At 46.6% G+C, this 26,747-nt stretch overlaps 1 protein-coding gene across 5 annotated transcripts; it reads left to right on the top strand.

Moving 5' to 3' along the window:
* Positions 1-21: 21 nt before the first annotated feature.
* Positions 22-26,150, top strand: Zscan2 (zinc finger and SCAN domain containing 2). 5 transcript variants are annotated; one of them, XM_040729561.1, is made up of 4 exons: positions 22-40; positions 383-460; positions 13,863-14,377; positions 24,537-26,150. In XM_040729561.1, the coding sequence occupies exons 3-4, from the start codon at positions 13,972-13,974 to the stop codon at positions 25,961-25,963; spliced, it is 1,833 nt and encodes a 610-aa protein (XP_040585495.1). In that variant the 5' UTR covers positions 22-40; positions 383-460; positions 13,863-13,971; the 3' UTR covers positions 25,964-26,150. The 5 variants fall into 5 exon arrangements, with proteins under 5 accessions (XP_040585495.1, XP_040585499.1, XP_040585492.1 ...); XM_040729565.1 differs by lacking the exon at positions 22-40 and having other exon boundaries at positions 365-460; XM_040729558.1 differs by lacking the exons at positions 22-40; positions 383-460 and adding an exon at positions 12,239-12,385 and having other exon boundaries at positions 13,866-14,377.
* Positions 26,151-26,747: the final 597 nt, after the last annotated feature.

The following is a 26,747-nucleotide window of genomic DNA, read 5'->3' as shown; positions in this document are numbered from 1 at the left end:
AAGAGGGTCTCAGAGGACCTTAGGCTGGGCATTCCTTGAGGTGAGCTTCCTTCTTGCTTAGCATCTAAGACAATCAGGGAATACGTAGTTCCTAACAGACGACCTGTGTCTGCTGGAGAACCTGCTTTTGTGCAGGGTGGCAGTGAGGAAAGGCTCAAGGCCAGAGCCACCCACTCTGGACCTGGTACTTCTAGGAAGTGGGCATGTGGCTTAGATTCAGCCTATCAACTGTTCCTTCCTTCCTCTAGGGAGGTGTAGACAGGAGGGAGAGAGACACAACTGGTTTTAGTGTCACCAGGGCTCACGGGTGAAAGGCTGAACTTTGGCTAACGGATTACTGTTGTGGTTCTTGGGGACTTACACTTTGTTCCATGGTTCCCAGATGTCCCCAAGCCTGGCTACTCAGCTGCCATCAACTCTGAGAGTTCCTTGACAGTCTTCTGATTTGTTTAAATTACCTGTAAGTAGTTTCACCAAGGTTGTTGTATTTATTTTATTTTAAGTGTTTGGGTGTTTTGCTTGCATGCATGCCTAAGTACTTCATATGTGTCTGATGCCTTCAAAGATCAGAAGGTGGTGTTGAATCACTGGGAGCTGCAGTTACAGGTGAGCCACTGTGGTTGTGCTGGGAGTCAAACCCGGTCTTCTGGAAGAGAGTGCTGTTAACCACTGAGTCATCTCTCTGGCCTTGGTTCCGTGAAGGTTTTAGTCGTGAGTTCTTGGTGCAGCAGAACCACTCTCTCCCTGTGGTTGGCTGGTGGTGAAAGGAATATCTTGGAGGAGATACCACAAACTTATCTGTGTTTCTTTCTTTTTCTGGGGGGGGGAGAGGTTGAGACAAGATTTCTCTGTGTAGCCATGGCTGTTTAGGAACTCACCCTGTAGAGCAGACTGGCCTTGAACTCACAGAGTTCTGCCTGTCTCTGCCTCTAGAGTGCTGGGATTAAAGGTGTGTGCCATCACAGCCTGGCTCTTGTTGTGTTTCTAAGATGGCCTTGTCAGCGGAGGCAAGGATGGAGGCACAGCTGCCCTCTGATGTCCACAGAAACCTGACTTTTTAGTGACCAGACCCTTTAGTGATGCAGAAGATAATTTGGGGATAAGCCAGTATGAAGCAAAGTAAGGTTTATTAGGGGGTGTCTGGGGCTGGTGGAAAGCCTCAGCTCTAACTCGAAGCTTTCCCATCTGCTTCTCTGAAGACATCTTCACTGACTTAATACCTCCATTTACAAATGGCGTCTCTTGCAGGATAAAAGCTTCGTGTGTACTGTCTTTGCTATTTTCTTATCTGTTGCCTTACTTATTGAGATAGGATTGCACTATGCAGCTCTGGTTGTTGTAGAACTATGTAGTTCAGACTGACTCAAACTCATAAAAATAGGTTCACCTGTCTCTGTCTCTGAGTGCTTAGATTAAAAGCATGCACCACCCTGCCTGACCATGTTTTGTTTTGTTTGTTTGTTTGTTTGTTTACTTCAATGCCTGTGAGTATTTGTCTGCAAGTATGAATGTGTACTACCACATGCATGCCTGGTGCCTTTGGATCTCAGAGGAGGGTGCCGGGTCCCCTGAAACTGAAATTAAATGCTTGTGAGCCCCTGGGTAAGTACTGGTAATTGAACCTAGGTCTTCTGTAAGAGTAGCAAGATGGCTTAACCATTGAGCCATCTCTTCAGTCCCCCCGTCTCTCTATATATGTATGTATATATTTTTCAGTTGTTTGTTTTGCTTTTAGACAGGATCTGTGGTGGTTTGAATGTAACTCATCCCCATAATCTCGTAGGTGTGGTTTTGTTGGGGTAGGTGTGGCCTTGTTTGAGGAAGTATGTCACTGTAGGGGTGAGCTTTGAGGTCTCCTTTGCTCAAGCTTCACTCAGTGTGATACTCAGATCACTTCCTGTTGCCTATAGGATCAAGATGTAGCTCCTTCTCTACTCTCAGCTCCTTCTTCAGGACCATATCTGCCTTCCTACTGCCTTGTCCTGCCATTATAATAATGGATAAACCTCTGAAACTGTAAGCCGCCAATTAAATGTTTTCTTTTATAAGAGTTGCTGTAGTCAGCTGAGCAGTGGTGGTGCACCCCTTTAATCCTAGCACTTGGGAGGCAGAGGCAGGCGGATTTCTATGAGTTTGCGTTCAGCCTGGTCTACAAAGTAAGTTCCAGGATAGCCAGGGCTACACAGAGAAACCCTGTCTTGAAGAAAAAAGAAAGAAAGGAAAGGAAAGAAAAAAGAGTTGCCATGGTCAAGGTGTCTCTTCACAGTAACAGAAACCCTAACCTTAACTCGGTGTGTGTAATCCTCACTGGCCTGAGACTCACTTTATAGACCAGGTTGACTTTGAGAGGCTTCTGCCTCCCAAGTGCTGAGATTAGAAGCATGCATCACCATGCCCAGCCTCCCTCTGTTTTGATAAGTAAGTTATAGGATGAACCTAAAAGTGTCTTGGATGGAATTATAATCTGGCAAAGGATTTAGGACTTCTCTTCTAGAGAAATTGGGGACCAGTGAGTTGAATGAATCAGTCAATAAAGGTGTGTGCTGCCAAGTCTAATGAGCCCCATCCCTGGGACCTGCATGGCAGGAGAGTGCCAACTCCTGAAAAGTGTCCTCTGACATCTATATTTGCACTATGGCTCACATGCACGTGCACAAGCAGACACACATGCACAGAAGATAAACTAATAAAAATGCAATTAAGAAAATATTTCAAGCCAGGCGTTGGTGGCACACGCCTTTAATCCCAGCACTCGGGAGGCAGAGGCAGGCGGATCTCTGAGTTCAAGGCCAGCCTGGTCTACAAAATGAGTTCCAGGACAGCCTCCAAAGCTACAGAGAAACCCTGTCTCAAAAAACCAAAAAAAAATTTTTTTTCTAGAAAATTATAGCTTTAGAGCTGGGAAATGACAAGAAGCCTTACGCCAACATAATTGTGTTGCTCTCAGAGGCTAGCTTGAGCAGCAGGCCCCTTCTCAAGAGTATTGTTATGCCATGAGCTGGTCTCACATGTGACTTATCCTTTGTTTCACTTGGGATGGTTGACCTAAGCCAAGACTAGCTTCCTGGAGCCTGAGTCACAGGACTGCCATGACTGGCTGTGGGACACTTCTGTGACAAACTATGGTCAACAGTGGGTTTGGGATGGGAGCAAATATATAAATGAATCCTTAGACTTCTGGAAAGTTGCAGCTGTGCACCAACGGCACATCAAATCTTTCCCTTGTGGAAATTTCCTCTGGTAGTTAAGAATGGACATACAAAGAGACAAACTTTTGTTGAGATAAGGTTATCCCTTGGCACCATCCCTGGCAGTATTCTTTTAGCTCTTCTCTCCAGAAGGGTGGTGGCTGGCAATTGGTCCAGAAACTTAGTGTAGACTTCTCAGGTTGGCCTGGAGGTGGTGCTGTTTGCATGTGGTCAGTTTAGGATTACTAAATTAAGGTGCTGTCATCTTGGTGATAAGATTCAGTCTTATACCTAGTAACAAATCTGAATGCTACTTGGATATCTTTTTGTTGAGTTGTTTTTTAGATTTATTTTACTATTCTATGTTTATGATGTTTTGCTTACAATGCATGTAAGTGCACCATGGGTGTGCCTGGTATCTGTTGAGGTCAAAAAGGGTCCTTGGATTCCCTGTGACTGGAGCTACAGACAAATGCTCTTAACTGCTGAGTCAGCTCTCCAGCCCATCCTTTGTGTTTGGATTAACGGGGTTAGTTAGTGAAAAATGGTTGATTCAAATGATCTTTGGGGTGGTGTGGAGGTCTTTCTAACAGAAAACTCAGGATCTATAAAAAGACAGGACGAACAAAATTGATTGGATAAAAATTCAGATTTTGGGCTGGGGAGATGGCTCAGTGATTTAGAGCACACATTTGCTCTTGCAGAGGATCTGAGTGTGATTCCTAGCACCCATGTCAATCACCCTCTAACCTTCTGTAACTCCAGCTCCAGAGGGCCCAGTGCCTCTGGCCTCTGTGAGCACCCAGACTCATGCACATACTCACACAGAGACACACAATTAAAAACAAAAGGAACCTTTAAAAAAGCCAAATATTTTTAATTGAAAGCTTTTTTAAAGAAATATTTTATTTTGTGGGGTGTGTGTGTGTGTGTGTGTGTGTGTGTGTGTGTGTGTGTGTGTACAAGTTCTACGCTGGTGTGAATGCCTGAGGAGAACAGAAGAGTGTTGTGGGTTATTTGCACACTGTGTGAAGATATATTGCTAGGATTGGTGTAATAAAAAAAGATTAATGACCAATAGCTAGGCAGGGAGTATACGCGGGATGTTCGGGCAGAGAGGGAGAAACTGAGAGGAGGAATCTAGCAGACTCAGAGCTAATTGAGTATGCTGTACTAAGAAGAGGTAACCAAGTCATTTGGTAGGATGTTGGTTAAAAAAATATGGGTTAATTAAGTTGTAAGAGCTAGTTGGGGGAAAAGCCTAAGCTAAGGCCAAGCTTTCATAATTAGTAATAAGTCTCTGGGTCATTATTTGTGGATTGTCAGTCTAAAGATAGTCTGACAAGAAAGCTTGCTACAGAGAAGGGTGTCAGATCCCCTGGAGGTAGAGTTGTGAGCCACAGATATAGATGCTGGGATCTGGACTCAGATCCTCTGGATAAGTAGGGAGTGCTGTTTATTCAGTAAACCATCTCTCCAACATTCATATTTCTTCATTTGATAAACTACCAGAAAACAAGCAGCAAACTGAGAAAAAATAGTAGTTCCTGGGTCAGCAAGATGGCTCAGTGGGTAAAAGCACTTGTTTTATCATAGACCACAAAGGATTGTTTATTGCTTCTTCCTTAGATTTCCTGTCCAGGTGGTTACTCTTCTGCTCTGTTTTTTTTTTAAAGATTTATTTATTCAGTGTGCATTGGTGTTTTGGCTGTATATACTCTGCGTGAAGGTGTTGGATCCCCTGGAACTAGAGTTACAGACAGTTGTGTGTGGACACGTTATTTATGATTTATTAAAGTTTGCCTGAGGATTCAGAAAGCAAAGTCAGCCACAAGCTACAGAAGGTGGTACACACCTTTAATCCCACCACTTGGGAGGTAGAGGTAGACAGATCTCTGTTAGTTTAAGGCTACACTGAGCTACAAGAGATATATCCGGTCCTAAAGAGAAACAGCTCACACAAAGATGATCTCAGCACTTGGGACCACAGGCTTTTAATTCCAGGACTTATAAGAGGTATTTAAGACAGGAACAGGGTCTCAGAGATAGCATTCATTCTTCAGCCACCTTGAGGATAAGAAGACATATCTAGCTATGTTGACGAGAGCATAGCAATCTGAGTGAATCTGAGGAGCATTGAAGTTGAGAGAAATTTGAAGATTGCCCCTTTGGCCTGAGCTAAAGTAGAGGTAAGAACTAGTGGCCGGCTTGAACCCCAATATCTGTCTCTGGGTCTTTTATTTATGGTGCAACAGTTGTGAGCTGCCATATAGGTTCTGGAAATTAAACCCAGGTCCTCTGGAAGAGCAATTATGCTCTTAACCACTAAGCTATCTCTCCAGCCCTACTCTCCTGTTTTCATCCAGTATGGAGGCAGCCATTTATTTTGTAGCACCAACCTTGGCAACATAGAGGTGCAGTCAGTCTTTCTCTGTCCCAGCAGCAAGCTTCAAATAATGACACAGAGACGTCATATTAAGTATGAAATCTCAGCCTATAGCTTAGGCTTGTTTCTAACTAGCTCTTCTAACTTAAATTAATCCATTTATATCAATCTAATGTCTATCATATGGAGGCTCCTCTCTTCCATCTTGCATCTCCTGACGTCTCCTGGCATCTCCTGTGCACCTAGATTCTCTTCCTCTCCCTTTCTCTTCCCACAGATCCTGCCTTTACCTCCAGCCCAGACATTGACAGTTCAGGTGGTTTTTTGTTTGTTTGTTTTGGTTTTTTGAGACAGGGTTTCTCTGTATTGTTTTGGAGGCTGTCCTGGAACTCGCTCTGTAGACCAGGCTGGCCTTGAACTCACAGAGATCCACCTGCCTCTGCCTCCCAAGTGCTGGGATTACAGGCGTGCGCCACCAATGCTCAGCGAGTAGTTCAGTTTTTTATTACACCAATCACAGCAAATACAACTTCACACAGTGTACAAATACCCATTTCCCCTTTTTGTCTAAATAAAAAGAGGGTTTTAACTCTAGCATAGTAAAACTATATACAATAAGAACAACTATCAGGTAAGAATTACATTCAAATGTCCATTTGGATTTGGCAAATTTGGAGAAAGTACTATATTACCTATCCTATCTTAGTGAGTCCAAAGTTTTGTACCTATAAGTCCCTTTTTATCCTAACTTGTATCACCAACCTAAAGCTGTCTTTTTAGACCTCAAAACATTTTCTTAGATAAACAATTTAAACTTTTATGTCTTCCAATCTTTTACACTCTGTATCTTTAATGTAATTTATTTTCTGAATTTGGTAGTACAGAAAACTGTAACTATAACTATCTCATCTTAAGCTCTACCAGAGACCTGAGAATATAATGTTACCTGTGTAACAAGAAAAGCAGAGCATTAATTCCAGCACTCAGGAGGCAGAGGCAGGCGGATCTCTGTGAGTTCGAAGCCAGCCTGGTCTACACAGTGAGTTCTAGGACAGCCTCCAAAACAATACAGAGAAACCCTGTCTCGAAAACAAACAAACAAAACAAAACAAAACAACAAACAAACAAAAAAAAGAAATGCAGAGCAAACAATTTCCAAAACTAAGAAATGACAGAGACAGCTGGCTGCCTGGTCAGTTGTCCAAGGCTCCTCTGTAACGTTGGGGCATTAATCTTTGGCCTACAGGCTTAGGATATCTGACAGACTTTTTGTGAAGCAGGAATTTTTAAGAACTATCCTACCTTGCTTTGGCAAAGTTCAGCGGTTGCCTTCTTTTGTGTCCTGCTTACCCAATTTGGACAGCGCACTGTTAGCAGTTGAGGCAAGGGCAGTTTCTTGCCTAATGGCTAGCTTTGTCACAATGAAAGCAAACTCCATACAGAGGTTCTTCCTTGCCCATCATCCTTTTTTGAAGTAAATTGGTGCTGCCAGGAGCAGACTGGTCTTATTGTCATGAAAAGCCTTAGGTTATTAAAACATCTTCAATGTCATATTCTGCAAGTTTCTGAAGTGTTTGAAGACCACCTATCTATCTAAAATATATCTCTGTTTGACCTTGAAAACATACTTACCATGACTACAAGTTTGATTGTTATAGATGACTAACTACTAACTGATGGGGGAAGTCCTTCTGTGTATATGTTGATGAATAAAGCACTGTTGGCCAATAGGGAAGCATGATAGGTGGGACTAGGAGTTGCAGAGGATTCTGGGAAATGTAGTCAAGAGTAGAGAGTCCTCGCCATGTGATCTCCGGGAGAGGACGCATAAGGCTGCGTCCCTGGTAAGATAAGACCTTATAAAAATATATATTAGTAATTATAGGTCAATAATTAAGTCAGAGCTAGCTGATAAGAAACAATAGCAAATGGCCAACAGCTTCATAATTAATATAGTGTTTTGTGTTGAAAGACCCCTACCCAGGACCCCCTAGGAAAAGAAAAGCAAGGCCAGGCCGTTGCCTAATGAAAGAAACCCAGACCAGGTGCCTCGCCCAGCTGGCAGGATGTCAAACAGGATCTGTGGTCACCAGAGCAGTCATGGGACTGAAGCGTGCCAGGGTCTTTTATGTGGCAATACCAGGACACCTAGTCCTTGGCAATTACCCCTGCCCCCAGTTGTGTCTATGATCACCATAGTAGTCATGGGACCCGGATAATAATTGCTGAAGCGTGCCGGGGTCTTTCATAAAGTAATACCAGGAAACTTAGTCCGTGGAAACTACCCTTGCCCCCAAGATGAGCCAATGAAATGCCTGTTACTTATGTAACCATTAAAACTCTATAAATATTGTGCTCCCTGCAAGCCCGGTATGCTCTGCACCCGAGTTGCAGTAGCATCCACAGGCGCCTGTGTACTCAATAAATCACCTCTTGCATTTGCAGCCAGTGGTCTGGCCCCAGTTCTTGGGCAGAGGGTTCGGTTCAGTGCCCGGTGCTTTGATGCCGAGGTCTTTCAGTGTGTTGTTTGGTGGCTAAAGTGGTGACAGGACCCAGGTGGCTGGTGGGAAGAATGCATGTTACAACTAACCCATGATTTTTTAATCATAAATGGTTTGTAATAACAGCTTCCAAGGACTAGAACTTTACATGTTTGTATTTTTAAAATTTTATTTGTTTGCTTATTTTTTGTTGTTCGAGACAAGGTTTCTCTGTGTAACAGCTCTGGCTGTCCTGGAGCTTGCTTTGTAGACCAGGCTGGCCTCTGCCTCCTGAGTGCTGGAATTAGAGGACTGTACCATCATACGCGGCTACATTACATTTTTATTTGAGCTGCATAGGTACAATACCTTAAACAAGATTAGAAGCTTATATACAGTATTAAAAAAATAACCTTACATTTGTATCAATATACAAAAATACCTTAAACAAAAGTAGAAACATATACTGTAGGAGGAGACTTAGGACGGGACATTAGCCATGTGGCTCGATAGAGCCGCATGCGGATGTAGTAATGAAAGGGCGGTTTACCGCGCCACTAACCACACCCACTTTGGGCGTGACTAGAGAGGCATATGGATGTGATGATGAAAGGGTGGTGAACTATGTCACTAGCCAGGCCCACTTTTGGACGTGGCTGGAGGCGTGTACAGAGGTTCTCATAAAAGACTGCTGGCTTCAGTCTAATGCCCTCCCAACTGAGCTAGGAGAGATGGCTCAGAGGTTAAGAGCACTGACTACTCTTACAGAGTCTTGAGTTCAATTCCCAGCAGCCACATGGTGGCTCACAACCATCTGCAATTCAATCTGGTGTATATGTAATAAATAAATAAATCTTAAAAAAAAAAGACTTCTGGCTTTAGGTTCGGTGATGAAAACTACTTGACTCATTTGGGTTGCCCATTTTCTCTTATAAGTAATTTTTACAATAAACAATTACCTATACCCTCAACAAGTGTGCCTTTTATCATTATAGCAACAATATATAGAGTGTGTTATAACAAAATAACCTTAAATTTGTATCAATATACAAAAATCCACACAAATGTAAAATATTTGAGACTAGTGGTTGTTTAAAAGTAGACTCAATGCCGGGCGTTGGTGGCGCACGCCTTTAATCCCTGCACTCCGGAGGCAGAGACAGGCGGATCTCTGAGTTTGAGGCCAGCCTGATCACAGAGCGAGTTCCAGGACAGCCTCCAAAGCCACAGAGAAACCCTGTCTCGAAAAATCACACAAAAAAAAAGTAGACTCAACAATCCATCATTTCTATACTATATCCTCCCCTTTTCCCTTCAGAAAGAGATCCCTGAATCTAACCTCCTTTGTTTAGCTTTTTTTTTCTGACCATCACCAATAACAACTTGTAACCAGCCCCCCTAAATGATAACACACATCCATAATCCACTGAGTGACCCAAAACTACCCACCCCCACCTCTTGGCAATGTGGGTGTCATGTTTTCTAGGCAACATCTTTAGGGGACCTGAGAAAGTTGGAATAATGGTCAAGTCCTAGGAGAGCAGGTTGTATTATTTTTTGTTGTTGTTGTTTAGTCTCTGTGTGATGCTGAAGTATAGCACTTATCTGAAGTCTTGGCGTTGTAATTTTAAAAAGCAGCTCAAGAGAGAAAGTTGTCATGCAACAGAGTTCAAGCAGAGGGGTTTTTTATTGAGGGAAAAGGATCATAAAAAAGGGGAGACCAGCCTCCAGGGACAGGAGCAGGGGGAAAGAGAAGCAGAGAGGGGCAGAGGGCAGCAGAGAGGCAGGGGCAGGCCGAGAGAGAGAGAGAGAGAGAGAGAGAGAGAGAGAGAGAGAGAGAGAGAGAGAGAGAGAGAGAGAGAGAGAGAGAGAGAGAGAGAGAGAGAGAGATGGGAGAGAGAGAGAGAGAGAGAGAGAGAGAGAGAGAGAGAGAGAGAGAGAGAGAGAGAGATGGGAGAGAGAGGAGTGGGGGAGGGATGGGAGGGAAATAGGCGGGGCTCTTTTAAAAGTGAATAGGCACAGGTGGCGCTCTTGGTGGCAGCAGTTGAGGACGTATCCTGTCAGAACTCCAAAGGCAGGCCAGAACAAGTGCCTAAAACTAACTCTTGGCTGGATAGTCTGTGAGACGGGACCATCTCAGTTAGCAGCTTTGAAGTTATTCTGGATGTAGAATTTGGAGGAAACTGCAACAGAAGTAATATGATGAGAAGCTGGATCACCTGGGCTACTTGCCTTTATTGTCTGGTCCTTTTTTATTTTTCTGAAAACACAAACACTTTTTTTTTTTTTGGTTTTTCGAGACAGGGTTTTTCTATGGCTTTGGAGGCTGTCCTGGAACTCACTCTTGTAGACCAGGCTGATCTCGAACTCACAGAGATCTGCCTGCCTCTGCCTCCCAAGTGCTGGGATTAAAGGCGTGCGCCACCAACACCCGGCCAAACACAAACACTTTTAAAGGTGACATAGGGCTGGAGAGATGGCTCGTCCTATAGCTTAGGCTTGTTCCTAACTAGCTCTCCTAACTTAAGTTAACCCATTTATACCAATCTATGCTCTATCGTGTGGCTTTCATTACCTCTCTGCCATCTCATACCTCCTGTTTCCTCTCCATGCTCCTCTGTGTCTAGATTCTCCTTCTCTTCCTTTCTCTCCCCAGAAATCCATCTAATACCTCCTGCCTAGCTATTGGTCATTCAGCTTTTTAATACACCAATCACAGCAAATACATCTTCACACAGTGTACAAATATCCCTCAACATAGAGGTGCTGCTGTGACACCAAGGGACGAATGGAAACACCGCGGGAGTGGCCACCTTCCTGTTCCCACCCATCCAATGGGGACACGAACAAGCTAGCCTATGATAGCTTAAGTACTACAATGGAAACTTTATACAGCTGTGTTAGGGGCAGGGGTGACCTAGGCAGGTGGCGCTGGTGTTGTGGAGAGGTCCACACTTTCCTCTGGTCTCCACACCAGCAACAGTCTTTGTTCTTGTGGTCACAAAAGAGAAAAATTCAGAAACAGGCATAAAGGACACAGGAGTAAAGCAGTTTTATTTTTGTGTGAATTAGTATTTTGCCTGCATGTCTGTATGTGCACCGTGTGCGTGCCTAGTGTCTGAGATGGTCAGAAGAGGGCTTTTGGACCCCCTGGAACCAGACCTACAAACTGTTGTAAATTGCAATGTGAGTTGTTGGGACTTGAACCTAGGTCCTCTGAAAGAGCACCAAGTGCTCTTAACTGCTGTTCCATCTCTCCAGCCCCTAAGTCAAGAGTTTTAACTAGAGCAAGAAGGGAAGTAAAAGTAGGCTCTTTGGGAAAAGCAATGCTCTGTCTGTCGCCCCTTCCTGTGCCTCCCTCACAGAGGGCGCTAAACGAAAGTGGCATGCTTTTTCTTGGAAGCTCGTTTTACCCACTCTAAATAAACAATTAGGAAGCAAGACTATATGACTAAGAAAGACCCTGAAGCCAGTTTAAGATGAGCCGACTAGTAGACCACTATCACCTCTTGCTCTTTATGTCCTGTTTCAGGGGGCCTGGTTGGCCATTCCCTCGCTAGAGTTAACCTCCTGCTGAAACACTGTGGCGGTCTCCCAGGAGGAGGCTGAAGAGGACTAGGAGTTCCAAAGCAGAGAGAGCAGGGCGGGGCTTTCATGCAGACGCTGGAATATCACGTGTGAAAACAAAGGGGGTGTGCAACCCTCGTGCATGTGCGAGGCTGCAAACAGCGCGGAGAAGTGCGGTCTTGGGCCATGAGGGACTTCACCTGTGCAGATTTCTTCCCTGCTTAGAGGCAGCTTTTGGCTGTCGAAGGCTCAACAATATCATTTACCACGCAATTTTCCGCTGAAAAAGACAGACAAATCCACCCAGCTTTCATTTTTTTTAAATAGACAAATACACGTAGGCTTTAGAGACTTGACACTGTCTCAGGTAAAAGGCTTGGGTAGCAGTGGAAAGCAGACTCTAGTCCGCGGATTTTCGCTGCCTCCATCACCTCAGAGCTATATAACCCTCGTTAAGCCCTGGTTCTGTGGTCGGCCTTTATCTAAGTAGACTACATTTCCCACAATGCCTCGGTCCTAGCGTCCCTCCCACTGCCCTGCTGAACGCTGCCTCCACCAGTAGCGGAGCAGAGTTTCCAGGGATTGTCCTGAGCAGCCAATGAGCGTGGCGGTGGGCGGGCCTCTCCCGTCCATTGTTCTCTGTACCCCGTGGGCTTGAGCTGAGGTGAATCCAAAGGGGCCGGACCGGGCCGAGGGGCGCTTTTGCGCGCTGAGCGACTTGGGGAGCCGGATCTGGTCCCTGGAGAGGCGAGCGTGAGAGGCAGGTCTGGAGCCGCGCGCCCCGCGGGGGACAGCCAGAGAGACGAGCGAGTAACGGGCCTGGAGCCAGCTGAGGGCAGTTTGGGGGAGGGGCGTCGGTGTCGGCGCCCGGCGGGTCGGGGCCGGCGCTCAGCTCTGCGCCCCTGCTCCTCTGGGCCCGCGGAGTCCCGCTCTCGCCCGAGCTCCGCGCACACGCAGCCCAAGAGCGCACCTTTTCACTGGGAAGGGATGCCCAGCGACATCCCGCCGAGCCTCCTCGTCCAGATGGGGAAACTGAGGTTCCGAGGGGGCGTGTCGTCTCCCGGTTTAGCGAATAGACTGTCTAGGGTCAGTGTACCGGTGCTGCCCGGCAAGAATTAGGATATATTTGTTTTTCACGTAGTCATTTGGACAAATTGACATTAGAAGCATCAGTTTTTTTATTGTTGTTTTATTGCTGTTCTGTTTCATGGGGGTGAGAAGGCATGTTATCTGAATCTATGGTGCAATGATTTTTAAAAATAAATATTCATTGCTTTCATAGTATTTAAATAGTTTTTAATTCCACTGCTCTGAATATTTTGTAAGAATTGCTCTTCAGCCCCACCACTCCCAAGAATCCCTATGTATGCTCCCAAGAGAATTGGGAAATCCTAGGTGATGGGGCATGGTATCTCAGCCCTCGGGAGGCGGGACAGGAAGATCAGGAGTTCAAGGCCACCTGGGCTACACAGTGAGACAAAAACAGAATGTCTGTACTGAACCTGCAGGGACTTTTTTTGTTATTGCTCCCAAGCAGTACAATATAACAACTGTCTACTCGGTATTTACACTTAGGTATATGTTGTCTAAAGATGACTGAAAGTACACAATGCACCATTTTATATAGGGGCTTCAGCATTCACAGATGTGGAATCCGTGAGATTCCTGGAAACAGTCACCTGAGGATAACCTCCCTTGAATATAGCAGTGATGCCTTCTCCTCATTGACATATGCTCCATGGCTAGCCATTAAGATGTCCAGTGCGATGAGGATGAGTGTTACTGTCTGTTTATTAAGTGCTCTGTGTATTAGTGAGGTTGAATGGCTGACCTCTTTGTTGGATCAGGGTCCCTTGTTCCGCAGGAAGTCTGGACTGACTCAGGGCAGGATATGTCAACTCAGTTTCCCTCACCCCAGAACATTGCTTTTCTACTGCTCATTCTTGGGGCTTCAGGAAAGAACAGTGCTGTGGGTATATGTGTTTGCCATATTTCTTTTGCCATAGAGTAAGGCAGCAAGCCTCTGTTGGTTCTGCTTTGCATTTAGTTTGGTTATTTTTGAGACAGGATTTCTCTGTGTATCTTTGACTGTCCTGGCACTCACTCTGTAGACCCTCGTGCCTCTGCCTCCTGAGTGCTGGGATTAAAGGCGTGCGCCACCAACGCCCAGCCCCTCTGTTGGTTTTGAATGTAAGGCGGCTGCTGTACTTAGTGATTCTGGTTCTCTGTCTTGTTTCTCAGCAGTGTTTCCTGTTGAGATTGGAGGAAGGGGCTGCCTTCTCGGAGAGAGCCTGCCTGGAGACACTGGTGTAAGGCTTGAGGCCTGAGTGATCATCCAGGAAGTTGGACAATGGCAGAGGAAGAGCCCGCAGTGACCACTCCCCTCAGCCCTTTGGTTCAGGTACCTCAAGAAGAGGAAGATGAACAAGCAGAGGTCACCACTATGATCCTAGAGGATGATTCATGGGTGCAGGAAGCCGTGCTGCAGGAGGATGGCCCTGAGTCTGAGCCCTTTCCCCAGAGTGCTGGAAAGGGCAGCCCCCAGGAGGAGGGTGCAGCCGGGGGGCCTCAGGGTGCGCTGGTACGGTTCCGGGAGCTCTGTCGGCGCTGGCTGAGGCCGGAGGTGCACACTAAGGAGCAGATGCTAACTGTGCTGCCACGGGAAATCCAGGCCTGGCTGCAAGAGCATCGGCCTGAGAGCAGCGAGGAGGCTGTGGCCCTGGTGGAAGACCTGACCCAGACTTTTCGGAACAGTGGTAAGCTGCAGAAAGAACCACCTGGGGAGAGCGTGGAGAGGTGTAATGTTTGTGCAGGAGCAAGTGTCTTCACACACAGTGGAAGATGGCACTTGTCTCTCCCTGCCCTGTCTGTGGTACTCAGCAGGATCTTAGCTCTTTTAACGCCCTCACTGTATGTAGTGGTAGCTCCAGAATTTCAGTATGAGCGGCTTGGAGGGCTGTTCTTGGAGCTTCATTTACACGCTAAACTCAGTCTTGTTGATTCGGGAGGCTGGGAAGTTGATTCAGATCATGGCGTGGTCTGGGATAAAGTTCAGTGGTAAATAAAATGCCTGCCTAGCATGCACAAAAGGTTATCTGGGAGCTATTTTTGTGCTTGTGACTTTTTTTTAAAGATTTATTTATTATGTATACAGTATTTTGTCTGCATGTCTGCTTGTAGGCCAGAAGAGGGCAGCAGATCTCGTTATAGACGGTTGTGAGCCACCATATGTTTGCTGGGACTTGAACTCAGGACTTCTGGAAGAGCAGCCTGTGCTCTTAACCTTTGAGCCATCTCCAGCCCCCGTGCTTGTGATTTTTAATTTCCGTTGTTATAGAGAGGAAGTGGTGGGTTGTTTGTTTGTTTGAGATAGGGTCTTATTATATAGCCCTGGCTGACCTGAACTCGTAGAGATCAGGCTGGCTTCAGGCTCACAGAGATATACCTGCCTCTGACTCAAGAATAAGGAATCCTTCCCCTAAGAAACAGAAATTTCATTGGTTTGCAGATGTAAGCTTTCTAATCCACCTCTTGGTCCTTTCAGTTGGTTGTAATTATTCAGATAGTTCCAGCAGTTAGAAAAAATGCATTTTTCTCCAAAGTGGTCATTGGATGAAACCATGGTAAAGAACAAGTAAACTGTCTGGGCTTTCTATTGTATGAAGTTATCTTAGACCCTTAACAGAGTAATTATTGGCCAGGCATGGAGGGGCACATCTGTTATCCTAGTACTCAGAATTGAGGCAGGAGGATTGCAAGCTAGGTCTCTTCTCTGTATATAGAATAGATCCCACCTGGAGAAAGAAAGGAAAAAAAGGTAATTCGAGGCAAGCTCTTTACAATGTTACTATATTTGTCTGCTTTGTTGGTAACAAGGTCTGGATCCTTGTCCATTTAGCCGTGTGTTTGCATTTGGCCCTGGGTGGTAAACTGTACTCATTTGGTTACCAAGTATCTACTTCAGTTCTACCTTTCCCCTAGGACCGTTTCAGGACCCGTAGGATGGGTTGCTTTGTGCTGATGAAGTAGCACAAGTGTTTAGAAAGTCTAGACAGGAGTGTGGAGAGGACAGGCCAGACCACAGGAGGGGGCATAGTAGACATGGGCTGTGAGTAGGAGGAAGCTGAGAGCTGAGAGAGCTGTGTTCAGCCAAGGTTCTGAAGTGGGAGCGCAAGGAAGTAGGTTTCTTCAGATGACAGTGAGGCAGACTTGCTGATTGGAATGGAAAGTGCATTTTCAGGAAGTGGTGGGAGTTTGGGGGAAGGGAGGATGGAGTTTTGAATTAAACATCATTGGCCTCCACAGGTTCTTGAACCAGGGCCTGTGGGGCATGAGAGGAAGCTGAGTTTGGCAACAGGATGTAAGTTTGATTAGACTGGGGAGAGGCTATCGGCTGGCTAGTAGCCAGGAAGCAGCCTGGTCATAAGATGCACAGTGATGGAGTCAGGAGGAGGTGGAGACTATGGGATGTGCAGTGATGGAGTCAGGAGGAGGTGGAGACTATGGGATGTGCAGCTATGGAGTCAGGAGGAGGTGGAGACTATGGGATGTGCAGTGATGGAGTCAGGAGGAGGTGGAGACTATGGGATGTGCAGTGATGGAGTCAGGAGGAGGTGGAGACTATGGGATGTGCAGTGATGGAATCAGGAGGAGGTGGAGACTATGGGATGTGCAGTGATGAGAATGAGGAGGAGGTGGAGACTATGGGATGTGCAGTGATGGAGTCAGGAGGAGGTGGAGACTATGGGATGCGCAGTGATGGAGTCAGGAGGAGGTGGAGACTATGGGATGCTCAGTGATGGAGTCAGGAGGAGGTGGAGACTATGGGATGTGCAGTGATGGAGTCAGGAGAAGGTGGAGACTATGGGATGTGCAGTGATGGAGTCAGGAGGAGGTGGAGACTATGGGATGTGCAGTTATGAGAATCAGGAGGAGGTGGAGACTATGGGATGTGCAGTGATGGAATCAGGAGGAGGTGGAGACTATGGGATGTGCAGTGATGAGAATGAGGAGGAGGTGGAGACTATGGGATGTGCAGCTATGGAGTCAGGAGGAGGTGGAGACTATGGGATGTGCAGTGATGAGACTCAGGAGGAGGTGGAGACTATGGGATGTGCAGCTATGGAGTCAGGAGGAGGTGGAGACTATGTGATGTGCAGCTATGGAGTCAGGAGGAGGTGGAGACTATGGGATGTGCAGTTATGAGAATCAGGAGAAGGCGGAGACTATGGGATGTGCAGTGATGGAATCAGGAGGAGGTGGAGACTATGGGATGTGCAGTGATGAGAATGAGGAGGAGGTGGAGACTATGGGATGTGCAGTGATGGAGTCAGGAGGAGGTGGAGACTATGGGATGTGCAGTGATGAGAATGAGGAGGAGGTGGAGACTATGGGATGTGCAGCTATGGAGTCAGGAGGAGGTGGAGACTATGTGATGTGCAGCTATGGAGTCAGGAGGAGGTGGACACTATGGGATGTGCAGTGATGGAGTCAGGAGGAGATGGAGACTATGGGATGTGCAGTGATGAGAATGAGGAGGAGGTGGAGACTATGGGATGTGCAGTGATGGAGTCAGGAGGAGGTGGAGACTATGGGATGTGCAGTGATGGAGTCAGGAGGAGGTGGAGACTATGGGATGTGCAGTGATGGAATCAGGAGGAGGTGGAGACTATGGGATGTGCAGTGATGAGAATGAGGAGGAGGTGGAGACTATGGGATGTGCAGTGATGGAGTCAGGAGGAGGTGGAGACTATGGGATGTGCAGTGATGAGAATGAGGAGGAGGTGGAGACTATGGGATGTGCAGCTATGGAGTCAGGAGGAGGTGGAGACTATGTGATGTGCAGCTATGGAGTCAGGAGGAGGTGGACACTATGGGATGTGCAGTGATGGAGTCAGGAGGAGATGGAGACTATGGGATGTGCAGTGATGAGAATGAGGAGGAGGTGGAGACTATGGGATGTGCAGTGATGGAGTCAGGAGGAGGTGGAGACTATGGGATGTGCAGTGATGGAGTCAGGAGGAGGTGGAGACTATGGGATGTGCAGTGATGAGAATGAGGAGGAGGTGGAGACTATGGGATGTGCAGTGATGGAGTCAGGAGGAGATGGAGACTATGGGATGTGCAGTGATAGAGTCAGGAGGAGATGGAGACTATGGGATGTGCAGCTATGGAGTCAGGAGGAGGTGGAGACTATGGGATGTGCAGTGATGAGACTCAGGAGGAGATGGAGACTATGGGATGCTCAGTGATGGAGTCAGGAGGAGGTGGAGACTATGGGATGCTCAGTGATGGAGTCAGGAGGAGGTAGACAGACCGCAGTGACTGAGAATAAGATTGGACAGGACGAGCTGGGCGTTGGTGACGCACACCTTTAATCCCAGCACTCGGGAGGCAGAGGCAGGTGGATCTCTGTGTGTTCGAGGCCACCCTGGTCTACAGAGCGAGTTCCAGGAGAGCCTCCAAAACAATACAGAGAAACCTTGTCTCGAAAAAACCAAAAAAAAAAAAAAAAAAGATTGGACAGGATGTGTGAGAAAGAAGTTCAGAGTTTTTTTCTTCAGGCCTACAATCTGTTTAGCATCTCATGTACAAAACTTGTGTACATGGCCAACATTGTCATCAGAGGGTTAAAGTAACCCACTTTAAGATCATGCAGCTGGTATGAGGCAAGACCAAGACCCATGTTCCTAACCTCTTGATCACATGGATGGTCCTGAGGATTCCTAGTGAGGAGCTGGAAGGAGGAGACTCCCATCAGGACTAAGGCAGTGACTCAGTGCCATCCAGTGGACTTAGACTTGGAAGGGAAAGGATGAGGGGAAGATAGTTTAGAGCAGAGGGTGTGACAGTGGCCAAGGACTGAAAGAGACGGATGTCTGTTCCCAGCAAGGTCCCGACTTTGAAGACTGACTGTGACCAGCCCCACACTGAGCACCTTGCATGGTCGTGTGAGGTGAGTGGCACTGTCACCTGGCAGATGGGAGGCACCGCACTTTCACACCACTGTCAGTTGGTGGAGCCAGGACTCAACCTCAAGACTGTGTGCTTCTCTGCAGGGGTTCCACAGATCCTAAGTTTGATCTGAGGCAAAGTATTTTAATTTCTTTGGCTTTGACAGATAACTTCTTTAGGAGCATGCTTGAGAGGAAGCCTACAGTCTGGATCGTGCCAGACGAGTACCATATCACTGAACTATAGCTACAGCCCCATAACTTTTATTTGATAATTTATTTTTCAAACAGGATTCTGTGTATTCCAAGCTGATCTAAAGTTGGTATGTACTTGAGGATGATCTTGAACTTAAATTTTTTCTTTTTGCTCATTTATTTTTATGTGTATGGGTGTTTTGCCTGCATGCATGTCTGTATACCATATGTATGCCTGGTCCCCTCAGAGGTCAGAAGAGAGCATCAACTCTCCTGGAACTGGATTTACAGACTATTCTGAGCTGACAAGGGATGCTGGGAATCGAACCCTGGTCCTCTGGAAGAGCAGCCAATGTTCCTAGCTGCTGAGCCATTTCCAGCCCCACTTTGAACTTTTGATTCTCCTGCTTCCATCTGATGGGATTATAGATGTATATTGCTGTTCCTAGTTTGTGTGGTGCTGGAGAATCAAACCCAGTGTTTCATGTCTCTTAGGCAAAGCATTGCACCAACTGAGCTACACACACACACACACACACACACACACACACACACGCACGCACGCACGCACACTTTATTTTTTTATTTCATTTGCATTTGTTTTTTGCATGCATATATTATCTCTGTGAGGATGTCACATCTTGGAGTTACAGATAGGTGTGAACTGCCCAGTGGATGTTGGGAATTGAACTCAGGTCCTCAGGAAGAATAGCCAATGCTCTTAACTGCTGAGCCATCTCTCTAACTACATCTTTAATATGTTTTTTGAGACAAGGCCTCACATTGTAGCCTAGCTTGGCCTGAATCTCATGGTAATCCTCCTGCTTCAGTTTCATAAATTCTGGGATTGCAGGATAGCTACCACATTCAGTTTAATTTTATTATTTGTACAAGGAAGAAGAAAGAAAAGAAACTCTCTCATCCCATTTTAGACTTCACTTGTCTTCTGATGGCTGTGGCAAGTTTATAATGAACTTCGGATTTCCAATATATCATAGAAGTTTGGGTTGAGGAGAGGTCTGTCTGGGGATAATTTACTTGGGGAAGTCACAGATATGCCATTTCTAGTCTGTATCTGAGATGATCCCCCCAGAGGAACCAGGTTGTCAGTCCTGACTTCTCCTTTAAGATTATCTCTGCTAGGTGGGGTGGTGGTGGCATGCTCCTTTGCTCCCACAGAGGCAGGGAAGCCTTGTCCTGGGATGATCACTGTTGGTCTTCATTTGATAACACATTGTGCCCTTCTTCCTCATAAATCGTTGCTCACAGGAATCTCTACACTTTTCTTCATTCCTTCTCAAACATTTGCTCTACCTGACACCAGCCAGCCTCGGTTTTGTTTGTTAAGATCAAGGTTTTAGAGTGGGCTTACCCAGAAAAGGGCATTCATTTCAAGGCCTGGTTAGTCATTGTTTAATATTTGACTAAGGGACACCTCTGGGTGTTCATGGTTAAATGTTCTATAATTCCAATAAACCATACCTCTAGTAATGATTTACATGTAAAGCTCCAGTCTATTTCTTTTTTTTTTTTTTTTTTTTTTTTTTTTTTGGTTTTTACGAGACAGGGTTTCTCTGTATTGTTTCGGAGGCTGTCGGTCCAGCCCGGCCTCGAACTGCTCCAGTCTATTTCTTCATGTTTCCCATGGGTGTTTTAATCCTATCCCAAGTCCTGAATCAGACTGTTATTTCTTGACTGAATTTTTTTTTTAGTAGAATGTCCAGTTTCCTTATGTATTCTTTTTTATTTTATTTTTTCTTTTTAAATTTACATGTCAATCCCAGGTCCCTCTCCCTTTCCCTCCCCTCCTCCCACACCCTCCCACCAACCCACCAACCCCCCCCCCATCTTGACTGAATTTTTGCATTCACTTCTAAACTAAACCCGTGTCTGGCCTCTTCTCCCTCATCTGTGCCCCTCCACACCTCCCGGAGCAGTGGCTTGAAACTCTACAGGCTTTTCCACTTGTCTACCAACCAAGTACCTCCCTCTTCTCCTTCAGGGTATCTGCCGTCTCTCTCTTTGCATTTTGTCATTTGCCGACTTGTTGTTTTGACATGAGACCTTACTATATATTGTGTCTAGCCTAGGCTGACCTTGAACTCATCATCCTCCTGCCTCAGTCTTGACATTTTATCAGTCTGGCTTTTTTGTTGTTATTTATGTAAATGCTCTACTTGTTTCTTTTAGGAACCTAACAAAAGTCCCCAAAGGCCATGGACCTTGTTCTCTTTTCTTCTTCCTCTTTCTGGGTTCTCTCTCACATGAGAATTCAATGAGTATTGCTGGGATTAATAAAGGAAAGGGGTTTTTTTTGTTTGCTTGCTTGTTTTTTGTTTTTTCAAGAAGGTGTTTTTCTGTGTAACAGCCCTGACTGTCCTGGAACTCACTCTCTAGACCAGGCTGGCCTTGAACTCACAGAGATCCACCTGCCTCTGCCTCCCAAGTACTGGGATCAAAGGTGTAGGCCACATGCCTGCCCATAATAAAGGAAACTTTTGCTCTTGAAGCTTGAGAGACCTCCGCTTAGTCCATGAAGGAGACAGGCATATGGCTAGCTCTTTCCAGACCCTTATGATCCAGAAACAAGGATTTGTAGGAAATCTGAGTTACAGAGGAGCGCTTTGGTTGGGGAAGGCAGTGCAAAGTTCTCAAGCTGAGGAGCTGGCTCTGGTGTGGGCTACAGTGTCTGTCCCTCGCAGGGAAGTGAGGTCGGGAGCCGGAATGATCAGATCTCAGAATTAAAGACTGAGGAGAGGCCCAGCAGTTAAGAGCACTTGCTACCCTTGCAGAGACCTGAGTTTGGTTACCAACACCCAGATGACAGCCATCTATAACTCCAGTCTCAGGGACCTGATGCCCTCTTGGGTCTCTCTGGGAAACAGGTATGCACATGGTGCTCATGAAATGAAAATCACAGGCTGATATCACTGCTCCTGGGGGAGACTGTCTCTCAAGTGACTTGGAGCTTGTATGAGATTGACCACATTGTCTTTGTTTGGCTGTGTTTACAGTCTACTACAGATCTATCAAAAGGCCACTTATACAAAGCAGAAGTTTCTGTAACTGGTTACAGGTTATTGATGTTTAAAAAAAAAAGAATATGTGGGGGGGCCTGGGAGGTACTTTTTGAGACAGTTTCTCTGTATAATCCTGGCTGTCCTGGAACTCACTTTGTACACTGGGCTGGCCTCGAACCCATAGACTTGCCTCCATTTGCCTTCAAGTGCTGGGATCAAAGGCATGTGCCCCCACTGCCCAGCTGTGTGTTTATGTATTTTTCCTCCTTGAATGCTTTGGGGAATGAGACTCAGGTTTTCCAGGAGGAAAAAAAAAAACCTGAGTTTAAAATATTTGTCTTAATGGGACTGGAGAGATGGCTTAGTGGCTAAGAACACTGCTCTTCCAGAGGACCTGGGTTCAGTTTCCAGCACCTACATGGCCATGTACAACTGTCTGTAACTCCAGTTCAAGGGGATCTGACACCCTCACACAGACTTATATGCAAGCAAAACACTGATACATATGAAATAAAAATAAATTAATTAAAAATATGAAAGATCTGTCTTTTGGTTGGAGAGATGGCTCAGGGGTTTAAACACTTATTGCCCTTGCTGAAAATCTGTTTGGTTCCATGCACCCACATTAGGTGGCTCACACCTGACACCTTAGCATTCAGGTGGAACAGGATGGTTCAGGGTTAGAGGTCAACTTGAACTACATAGGAACTTGACGTCCTTCATGGGCCCTGGGGGTAAGGCCCGTCACCTAGCCCCCTCCCAGAATTATACAAACATTTCACATTCCAATAGTTGGCAGTTAAACTATTCCATCTGTTTCATACCTAAGGTTAGAAGACCTTTATCAAATTCATGACCCAGTTTTTGATCTCAATAAGGCTTGGTATAAAATGGGGACAGTTTGTCTCTGAGCTGCTCTACTGCTGTCCCCAAGTTCACCCGTTTTCTGTGAGATGATGAGACAGAGAAAGACCTGTAGGGTCAAGGAGACCAGTGAGCTCTTGCCATGGCTGCATCCCCCAGGCAGCTCCGGGCAGTGTAGTGGGAGGAGCTAATCCTCTCCTGACAGATGCATTGGCCTCATGGAGTCCCATCACCCTAAATCGTGCTGATAGATATCACAGGGAAGGGAGTGTCGGGGGTGGCCTGGAGAGATGGCTCAGAGGTTAAGAGCACTGGCTGCTCTTCCAGAGGTCCTGAGTTCAATTCCCAGCACCCACATGGTGGCTCACAACCATCTGTAATGAGATCTGGCGCCCACTTCTGACCTGCAAGCATACGTGCAGACAGAATACTGTATACACAATAAGTAAATCTTTTTAAAAAAAAATGTCAGAGGTGGGAAAAGTCAAGAATCATTGCTTAGACCAACCTGTGATTGCAACTTGGTTAAGAGTTCACTGTTGACTCTTAGAGTAGCAGTTCAACTGTCTAGTGGACAGCTTTTGGGCAGCTGTCTAATAGTTTTTGGGGAAAAAAAAACAAACTAAAATTGAGGCCAGGTGTGATGGTACATGCCTTTAGTCCCAGAACTCAGGAGACAAACAGGCAGATCCCTTCCAACCTGATCAGTTCCAGGACAGTCAGGGCTACACAAAAAAACCGTATCACAAAAAAAAGCAAAACAAGTAGAAAGGAAGATAGAAAACCCTAAGATTGGAACCCTACTTTTCAACTTAAACAAAAATAGGTCTCTACTTCCCAAGTCACAGGGAAAAAAAAATTCTACATGGATTTATTACCAGAAATATAGGTCATGAGAACCCCAGTTTGATCCTCAGCCCTAGGCACCAGGGTGATCATTAGGGTCATTGTGTACCTTGTCACTGTCCACAATTGAGACTTTCAAGTCCCTACTTGAACTTATTTGCTTGTGCAGAAACAAGTAGAGACATGGAACGCATTTTTTTTTAAGATTTATTTATTATGTATGCAGTATTCTGGCCTGCAGGCAAGCCAGAAGAGGGCACCATGTCTCATTACAGATGGTTGTGAGCCACCGTGTGGTTGCTGGGAATTGAACTCAGGACCTCTGGAAGAACAGCCAGTGTTCTTAACCGCTGAGCCATTTCTCCAGCCCAGGAACGCAAAATTTTAAGACTTGGTGATTGCCACAAAGATATGAAACCTGGCAACTAAATAGCCAGTCAGGAGGAAAAGAACTTGGGTCCTTCTAGGCTTTTGTTGTTTGTTAGAAATCGAGGCCAAAGGGGCTGGAGAGATGGCTCAGTGGTTGAGAACGCTGGCTGCTCTGCAAGAGGACCTGGGTTCAATTCTTAGCACCCACATGGCAGCTCACAACTGTAAATCCAGTTCCAAGGGATCTGACACCCTCACAGAGACACACATGCAGGCAAAACATCAATACACATAAAATAAAAATAAAACAAAAAATACTAAAAAAAAAAAAAAAAAGGGAAAAAATGAGCCCAAAGCCGTTGAACATTACTCCTAGAACCAAACCTGCTTTTGTAAGTTGAGAATTCTGTAGCCATTGTGTGTGTGTGTGTGTGTGTGTGTGTGTGTGTGTGTGTGTGTGTGTGTGTGTGTGTGAGCATGAGCATGTGTGTGGAGGTCCGAGGGCGACTTGCTGGAGTTGGGTCCCAGGGACAAACTGAGGTCGTGGGATTTGGCAGTGAGCACTGTTGAGCCACTCTGCAGCCCCCACCCCTTTAACTCTGTGTTGGTTTCTTTTTCTCGGCACAGTGGGGAATTGACTGGGTGTTGTATGTTTTCCTTTATTTCAGATTTTCAGATACAGAGTGAGAATCAAGACATGTTTGACCATGTGGAATCCCATGAAATGTTCCTGAAAATGCCCGGAGGGGACAGTGGTCAGCAGTCTGATGGGGAGAGTGACTTTGAGAGAGACTATGGCTCTGGGGGTGCCCAGGGAAATGCCCCCAGCGAGGACCACAGGGACTTGCCATCGGAAGGCAGGGAAGTTGGCCAGCTGATAGGCCTTCAGGGCACCTACCTGGGGGAGAAGCCTTATGAATGTCCCCAGTGTGGGAAGACTTTTAGCCGGAAATCCCACCTCATCACACACGAACGGACCCACACAGGAGAGAAATACTACAAATGTGATGAATGCGGGAAGAGCTTTAGTGACGGTTCAAACTTTAGCAGACACCAAACGACTCACACCGGGGAGAAACCTTACAAATGCAGGGACTGCGGGAAGAGCTTTAGCCGGAGTGCAAACCTCATCACCCACCAGAGGATCCACACGGGCGAGAAGCCTTTCCAGTGTGCCGAGTGTGGCAAGAGCTTCAGCAGGAGCCCTAACCTCATCGCGCATCAGCGCACGCACACCGGCGAAAAGCCCTACTCGTGCCCCGAGTGTGGCAAGAGCTTTGGCAACCGCTCCAGCCTCAATACCCACCAGGGGATCCACACCGGAGAAAAACCCTATGCATGTAAGGAATGTGGCGAAAGCTTCAGTTACAACTCCAACCTCATCAGACACCAGAGAATCCACACAGGAGAGAAACCATACAAATGCACCGAGTGCGGGCAGAAGTTCAGCCAGAGCTCAGCGCTCATCACCCACCGGAGGACACACACCGGGGAGAAGCCCTACCAGTGCAGCGAGTGCGGCAAGAGCTTCAGCCGCAGCTCCAACCTGGCCACGCACCGGCGAACCCACATGGTGGAGAAGCCCTACAAGTGCGGCGTGTGTGGCAAGAGCTTCAGCCAGAGCTCCAGCCTGATCGCGCACCAGGGCGTGCACACGGGCGAGAAGCCCTACGAGTGCCTGACGTGCGGGGAGAGCTTCAGCTGGAGCTCCAACCTCATCAAGCACCAGCGGACTCACACCGGCGAGAAGCCCTACCAGTGCGGCGACTGCGGCAAGAGCTTCAGCCAGCGCTCGCAGCTGGTGGTGCACCAGCGGACCCACACCGGCGAGAAGCCCTACCAGTGCCCCATGTGCGGCAAGCGCTTCAGCCGGGGCTCCATTTTAGTGATGCACCAGAGAGCCCACTTGGGAGACAAGCCTTACAGGTGTCCCGAGTGCGGCAAGGGCTTCAGCTGGAATTCCGTGCTCATCATACACCAGCGAATTCACACAGGAGAGAAGCCCTACAAATGCCCCGACTGTGGCAAAGGCTTCAGCAATAGCTCCAACTTCATTACACACCAGAGGACTCACCTGAAAGAGAAGCTTTACTGACGTGGCAGGAAAGTGAAGGCAGATGCGGAGCTGACTCTGAAGGGAGAATTCCCCCAGTGCCCCCAGTGTTGTCCCTTTAAAAGAGCCGCTTGTCCTAACCCTTGGGAATTCTACGAACCATACCGCTTGTCCTCATTTCCTGTTAGAGCCCTGTGCCGTTCCAGAATGAAGTGGCAGTAGCATCTTCTCTGTTGTGTCTCGTGATTTGATTGGCAGCCCCTCCTTCCATCCCTATGTGCTGCTGTTGAAATGGGGAGCTATTTCTCCATATGGGATGACAGGCAGTCTCGTGCAGTCTAGGCTGAGCCCTTCAGGAAATGCTGGACACTGCTTGTGTGAGTCTGATTGGTTTGCTGTCCATTCACCTTGTCCAGCTTATGTGCCTTTACACCGAGCTGCTAGCATTCGAGGCTCCCCGCCCTGGGTCAGGCTCCACCCGGAATGGCCTTGTGTCAGGTCAGGGTGATGGCCCTCCAATTCTGAATCATCCATATGAAGGCAACGCCCTTTTCTAGTTTCAGAGAGTGTCCAGAACACAGTTTGGGAGAGCATGGCCTGGAACTCATATCCTAGGTCTCTTCCGTTGATGAGAGAGACAGTGACTGCAAGAAGGGTATCCACTTAGATTTGTGTGCCTGTTTTTGTGTTTGCATAACAGTCCTATATTAAGTTGGCAGTGTGGGACACCTGACCTCCAGCTGTCTAATAGTGAAACAGTTCTGTGCACCATGTAAGCATTTCTGAATCGCTCTGTGTACTTGTTTTCTCCCTGTCCATATTTTAC

Source organism: Mesocricetus auratus, unplaced genomic scaffold, assembly GCF_017639785.1.
Source record: "Mesocricetus auratus isolate SY011 unplaced genomic scaffold, BCM_Maur_2.0 Super-Scaffold_4256, whole genome shotgun sequence".
In the NCBI taxonomy this organism is placed as follows: Eukaryota; Metazoa; Chordata; class Mammalia; order Rodentia; family Cricetidae; genus Mesocricetus; species Mesocricetus auratus.
The sequence above is the reverse complement of the archived record's forward strand: the minus strand, read 5'-3'. Positions and strand labels throughout refer to the sequence as shown.